Here is a 7481-nt window from a genome sequence, read left to right as displayed (position 1 = left end):
ATCAAATAAATGCAGCCTTGATGAGCATAAGAGACTTCTTTAAAGACTATTACAAGTCTTACTGACCCCAAACTTTTGAACGGTCTTTTACCTTATGTATAATCTAACAAGAAACTAGAAACATTACATTTATATAAATAATTAAAAACAATTAAAAATAAATGTTATAGATGCTTAAGATGTCTAATCAAAACAAGTTTCAGAATTCATTTAAAGCAAACATTGAATATTGATAAATATTGTTGATTTAAAAATATATGTAATGCCAGTTATGCTAATTCTCTCTACAAAATTGTTACCATAACCCTTATTTTTAATTATCAGAGTAAAAATGTACCATTTATAGACAGCAGAATTTGTGCAGAAATTGCAGCTAAAACTGACAAAAATTCAACCTGTGTATTTTAAATATTAGGTTATTTGGGCGACTGATAATGTTGCGAATATAAAAGCCGCATTAATAAATAATTAAAAAAAAAAATCATAAAAAGTACCATATTTATTCATCGTCAGCCATTAAGAGAAGGGTGTTCCTGCACAACCGGAGGCTGCAGTTTCAGGACTGCATTTCTAGGACCGCATTTCTAAGACCCTATATTTTTTTTGTATTATTTTATTTTATTTATTTATTATATATATGTATTTAGCGTCTCATACTATTTAATAGCGCTTGCATTCAATTCTATATATTATTATTTTTTAAAGAAATATGTAGTTGTTTAACTGTATACACTTAATTATTGTCCTAACCCATTCCTAACCCTTAACATACCCACTGGTAACCCGTTTGAAATATTTAACCTAATTTATTTCGATATATATTCTGGAGTTAAATTCCATTTTCTTGTAAAGAAAGACTTATTAGACGCAGCACAGCGATTCACGTCTGATGTGTGACACATAAAGTGCAATAAATGGTAAAACAATTGCGTTACAAATTACTGTGTTTATTAGTACATTAATAAATGTAATTCTATTTGAATACAAATGTTAGTTTATAACATTCAGCAGAATAATGATCTGTTCTGCACAGCTAAATAGGCTAAATGGAGATTGCTGACACGCCTCAAACACAAGTTCACACCAGCTCTTTCATTAAAAATAAAATGGAAAGATTAAAAATAAATAGTTTTTGTTTTATGCTTAAATGAGATCTCGTCTAGATGGCGATATCACAAAAAATAGGGTCCTAGAAATGCGGTCCTGAAAATGCAGCCTCCGGCTGTGCAGGAACATACTATTGGGGCCTTAAAAAACACTTATTAAACTTTCACCTGTGTGCCTGCAGTCGAATAGCGCTGCAGCTCCACCTACGGCCTGCAGGGGGCTCCAAAATCAAACCGCAGCGACGAAACGCGCATTAGAATGAAGGGGAGGGAAACTTCAATTTGGCGTCTGGCGCTCCGCTGAATTACTTAGGCTCGCTCAGTCTGTCTGGTTCGCAGCACAGCAGAAGCTGCATCTTCTTTGTTTTCATTTCCCCCTGTTTATTTAAGGATCGGATCAATGGAAAATAAACCGACATGCGGAAGAAAGCGCCTCACTGACACTGGATACAAACGGCGTCTGGTCCAGTGACAATCCGATGCTGTGAGGACTAAAGTGGATCTGCTGAGAGGAAACGAGCGTTGGTCATGAACTTGCGAGCTGTGAGACTGGATATGTGACGAAAGATACACTTTTACGAAGGGATTTTAATATTTTTAACCTTGTATCATTTCATATTCCACATGACACCGCAGGTTAGCAAGGTACTGAGGTAAATATAATGCACTTTCAACTTTGTTTACATAAATTCCGTGCACTAAAACCAAATTTTATTTGAGATTTCATTTGTTTAGTCATGTAACACTCGTTTTTGCCTTTTATTATTAGTGAATTCACCACTGGAAAGTCTTGTTTACTATTGATGGACTGCCAGTGTTGATATTTCTAGCACTGAAGATGGGAAGACTAGACTTTGGGAATGTCCAGTGATTTGGGAATGATGAACAACGGACCATCTATTGTCTACGAGTGGCTGAAAACCCTCCAGCTGTGTCAGTATGTGGAGTCATTTGTTGATAATGGGTATGATGACCTGGAGGTGTGCAAACAGATAGGAAACCCTGACCTGGATGCCATCGGTGTCTTCACTCCACATCACCGGGAAAAGGTTCTCCGGGCCGTGGAGAGACTCCGGGATGAAGACAGGAAGGTGGCTCCGGGACTGTATTTCACCCTTGAACCCCTTCCACATGGCACATGCCCTCAAATTACTGACTGCAGACAGAAATGCACCAAGTCCTGGGTCAATTCTACTTGGGACAGGCCCAGGATTGGACTTTCCAGTGACTTCAAAACACTGGAGAATCACAAGGAGCCGGTGGTGTATCCTAAACTCAAGCTGAAGATAATGATAAGGGATAAGCTGGTGAAAGATGGAATTGACCTGAGCAAAATGCCCTACTCGTATAAAGTGAGTACTAACCTTTACGTCATTATTGCTCCTGTCACATCACCTGAAAATGTTTCTCGCAGAGATATTGACATTTTATTCCTGCTTTCAAAGGTTACCCGCTGGCTTGAAATTTACCCGCCTGGTGTGTGTGTGTTTAGTCTCATTTTTGGAGTAATAAACATCCAAGAAAGGTTGTGTCTGCAAAATGTCGCTTGTAAATGTCATCTATTATTATATTTGCTTGTGCACTGGTGGTCGACCAGTGTGGGGTTTTCTTTCAATGGCCAATCACACTCAGAACATTCAAGATGTGGATTAGTTCATTTCTTTAGATTTGGAAAATATAGCATCATTTGCTCTCCAGTGGATCATTTTTAGTGAATGGGTGCCGTCATAATAAGAGTTCAAACAGCTGAAAAAAAAAAAAATTAGATAATCCACACGACTCCAGTCTTGTGAAGTGAAAAGCTGCATGTTTGTAATCTACGTTTTTTTTTAAACCATTGCTTCATGTTGTGGCATGCCTGATGGTTTCCTAGTCAGATAATTTTATCCAGCCGGAGACGTTGAAGTATTAGACAACCTTAATTGAAGTCGTTATTCATTAGTGCTCTCTGGGGCTTTGAGAGCAGGCGAGTCTTGGTTCTAATCGATAACCCAGTGAACAAGAACTGTAATCCATTAACTACACTGAACGCTATTAATAGAGTGATTTACTGTACTGTTATCTCCACTGAGCATCATTCAAAGCTCGAGAGGTTTTAAATAATAGGGAGGCTAATGCAATGCATGTTTGCCTTTGTCTTTTTTTGCATGATCAGATTCAGATTTGGAAGTATGAAAATGTTGTTTTGGACCTTGAGAAGTGATTAGGCCTGCACAACTCTTTATATAATGGTTTAGTTTTTAGTGATTCATTCAAATTATTTTATTGTGCAATGGCTGTTTAAGCCATATGCAGTGCAAACTAATGGTTTTGTTGCAGCACATATAATTGACAGTATATATTTGTCTTGTTTTCCAATAAAAATATATATTTGAATGTCATTAAAACAATGTGTTTAATTGAGAAGTAAATTACATATTAAAAATATATCTTCAATTTACTTTTTAAAATAATTCTACCATAATTGAGTGGTTTATGCTTAAAACAATTTTTTTAAAAATTAAAAAAATAAACTTGTGCATATAATGTTTGATCATTTCAGACATTTACATATGTTTTTATTGCTTTTCAGTAAAAATATCTGAACATCATTAAAACACGTCATTAAAATTGCATATTAAAATGTATCTTCAATTATTATTTATTATTTTTTATATATTTTTTTTCCACTTAGTTTACAAGTAATTCTAACCCAATTTATTGATGTTGATGCTTACAACAATAATAATTTAAAAAAAAAAAACTAATTAATGGTGAGAAAATTAAACTTAATTTAAGATTTCTTTTTATTTCACACAACTGTCGTGTTAATAAAAGAATATAAAAATGTATGTCTCAATATCATTAAAACAATATATATATATATATATATATATATATATATATTAAATTAGATCTTCAGTAATTTATTTTTACATTATTAGCAAATATTTATGTCTTATTTTAAAGATAATTCTACTACGAATTAGAAATGTTTAAGCTTAAAAAAACCCAATAAAATTATAAAACAAAAATTAAACTTGTTCATATAATGTTTGATCATTTCAGACATTCACATATATTTTTACTTGTTTTCAAGTAAATATATCTTGAACATTGTTACAACAAGTCAATAAAATTGCATATTAAAATGTATCTTCAGTTATTATTTTTTACCTTATTAGCAAGTCTTTTTATTGTACACAACTGTTTTTTTATATAGAGTTCCACATTATAAATAACTTTTTATAGTTAAATACATACATTTATAATATATCAATGGCTTCCCTCTCCAATTTTTTATTTATTTATTTTTTTTGCAATGCATATTTTTCCTCTTTATATCAGTTTATATCAGTTTTTTTGTTTTTGCAGAATATAAGTCACATTTATAGTTCAATATGAAGGTAACAATAAAGGTTAACTGAGTCCCTCTCCATCTTTTTAAAGCATATTTTTTCTTCCTAATATCATTATGTGTATATAATACAAAAATACTGATTAAGAATTTTTTTGCAGTATTTCTGCCTTAGAGTTCCACATTTTAAATCTAAATGACATTTATAGATCAATATAGAGGTTACACATTTGAAAATAAATTGAGTCCCCCTCAGTCTTTTATTGTAATGCATATTTTTTTTCCTTGTCATATCAGCGTATATAATAAACAGTCTTCACGAGCAGACAGGAAGTCATTAAGCGCCGCACCGTTCAGCGGCGTATCCACCTGTAGCAGTGCGCCTCTGTGAGCGCTTGTCATGCCTCTGTGGTGAGCTGTCACTGGACTCCACCGCCGCTTTTGTTCTTGTCCGAGTCGTGTTTCCATTATGCCGTCTTATCAGCACATTTATCAGCGACGAGTCTCCGGTGACAGATGGCTTCATTGCGCTTTGAGCTTAGAGAGCCATTTAATGTCTCATGCCATGCCAAAGTCCTCATTATCATTACTGTCATTTGCATTTGTAAAGAGTGGCCCACTTTTAAAATGTTTTCACTTGCTTCCTTGGTTTCACGGTATGCGCACTACTGCCTCTTAAATTGTCTTGCAAATTGAGACGCGTTTGTGCTGCAACTAGCAACGTAGTGCGCTTGGGCGAGCTTGATTTAAACATGTATTTGTGGTTTTCCAGGCCTATTCTAAAGCGTATCTGTGGACTGAGAGGAATTTGAACTGAAGAGCAGTAGTTAACACAAAATTTAGGGTTTAAAGGAGTAGTTGACCCCAAAGTGATTTACTTGCCCTAGTTTTGCAAACCGCTGTTATGTTCTCTGCAAAATAGGCACCTATTATGCAAAATTCACTTTTACATCTTGTTTGAACATAAATGTGTGTTGGCAGTGCGTGCGCACAACCACCCTATAATGATGATAACTCCTCACGCTTCTTTTTTTAATCCCCATAAATCATAAGCAGCGTCTCAATGCAAGCCGATCACAGAATCTGTAAAATGTGACATCATACTACAAGCCTCACCCACGACTGTTTACAGACACTGCCTTATTAGCCAAAACATCACCCTGAGTGACCCACACACAATCCGTCATGCTTATCTTCATGCTAGAACATTTAAAAGCAGTGTTCAAACAAGAAACTTATTATTATTGCTATAGATGTTATTTAGTTCAGAGCAGTGAGTGGTTTTCTGCTTTTATTTTATTGTTTGGGTCATATTAACAGCATAGATGGCAGTATAGGTACTATTACACTGCTGTCACTTAAAGTTGAAACTGATATGGCTTTAAAATGCATGATTTCAGCACGATAGACATGATAATCAAAACCAAACAGATGTTTTTTGGCAGAGTATAGAGTTGCAAGCTGTAAAGTCACAGCCCAATTCTGGAAAAAGGGGGCGGGGAACAGCAGCTCGTTTGCATTTAAAGAGACATGCGCAAAAACAGCGTGTTTCCGCTTCCACTCAAAATTTGAGTTGAAACTTCTTGTCATCCAAGATGTTCATGTCTTTCTTTCTTCAGTCGTAAAGATATTATGTTTTTTGAGGAAAACATTTCAGGATTTTTCTCCATATAATGGACTGATATGGTGCCCCAAGTTTGAACTTCCAAAACGCAGCTTAAATGCGGCTTCAAACGATCCCAAATGCGGTTGTAAATTATCCCAACCGAGGAAGAAGGGTCTTATCTAGTGAAATGATTGGTTATTTTCATTTATATAATTTAAATACTTTTTAATCTCAAATGCTCGTCTTGTCTTGCTCTGCCTGAACTCTGTGTGTTCTGGCTCAAGACAGTTAGGGTATGTCGAAAAACTCCAATCGTATTTTCTCCCTCAACTTGTGAAAAATGATTTCAAAATCATCCTACATCGCTGCAGAAGTACCGACCCAGTCTATGCAAAGTGAACATGCAAAGAAAATCAAACACCATTAACGAAAAAGGTAAAACAGTGATCTAGGACGATTTTTGAAGTTGAGGGAGAACATGAGATGAGAGTTTTTTGACATATCCTAACTGTCATGAACCGGAAAAATACAGAGTTCAGGCACAGTAAGAGTGTTTTGCCATTAAAAAGTATATAAATTGTATTATTTTTATTAAAATAACCAATCGTTTCGCTAGATAAGACCCTTCTTCCTAGGGCTGGGCGATAATTCGATAACGATAATTTTCTCGATATAATTTTCCTCGATAAAACGATATGAGGAGTTCGATAAATGTTCGATATAACTTTTATGTGCCAAAAGCGGAGCGCAACAGCGCGACTCATTTGAATTGCACCACACGGACCGTTTATCCGCTGGGGCCAAAGTTCAAACTGCCGGCCTGTGCGAGTTCACTACAGAAGACCCATTTATTATCTTGATGCGGCATGGACGCGTCTGGAAAAACTGAGCGCTTTGCACCGCATGAGCGCAGCTGCCGCGCGCCAACATTTGAAATAACGAACTTGAACGCGCAAAAGACGCGATATGTGAACGGCTTCGTCACGCCAGCACTAAACAGCGCTGTGAGATCCAGTGTGAAACACTTAAATTCAGCGATGAACACAAATGACTCTGTGATTCAAACTAGTTTAAAACTGTGTGCAACGAGACAGTCAGAAGGCTTTTCAATCTACACATCGTCATCATTTACCATGGATTTACTGTAGTAACAGATATTTATTTTGTTAAGGAAAATTAATGGTCTGGCTTCTACAACTTCCACTTTGAAACAAAAATCTGACTTTAAACGGGAAAGAAATAAAGATTTGACATTTATCGTGATAATTATCGATATCGACTGATATGAAAAAAATTATTGGGATATTTTTTTTGCCCATATCGTCCAGCCCTACTTCTTCCTCAGCTGGGATCGTTTTCAACCGCATTTGGGATCATTTGAAGCCGAATTTAAACTGGAAGTTCCTACTCAGGGCACCATAGAAGTCCACTA

The 7481-nt window shown here is 35.6% G+C and overlaps 1 protein-coding gene across 2 annotated transcripts in view; it reads left to right on the top strand.

Moving 5' to 3' along the window:
• Window positions 1-1388: 1388 nt before the first annotated feature.
• Window positions 1389-7481, top strand: part of sash1b (SAM and SH3 domain containing 1b) — a 112377-nt gene continuing 106284 nt past the window's right edge. For both annotated transcript variants that reach the window (XM_051133461.1, XM_051133462.1), the window contains exons 1-2: window positions 1389-1759; window positions 1876-2458. In XM_051133461.1, coding sequence (XP_050989418.1) covers window positions 1967-2458 — 492 coding nt within the window. In that variant the 5' untranslated portion in view covers window positions 1389-1759; window positions 1876-1966. The remainder of the gene's footprint in view (window positions 1760-1875; window positions 2459-7481) is intronic.

This window comes from Labeo rohita, chromosome 17 (assembly GCF_022985175.1).
Source record: "Labeo rohita strain BAU-BD-2019 chromosome 17, IGBB_LRoh.1.0, whole genome shotgun sequence".
NCBI classification, from domain to species: Eukaryota; Metazoa; Chordata; class Actinopteri; order Cypriniformes; family Cyprinidae; genus Labeo; species Labeo rohita.
This window is presented reverse-complemented; position numbering and strand designations above follow the sequence as displayed.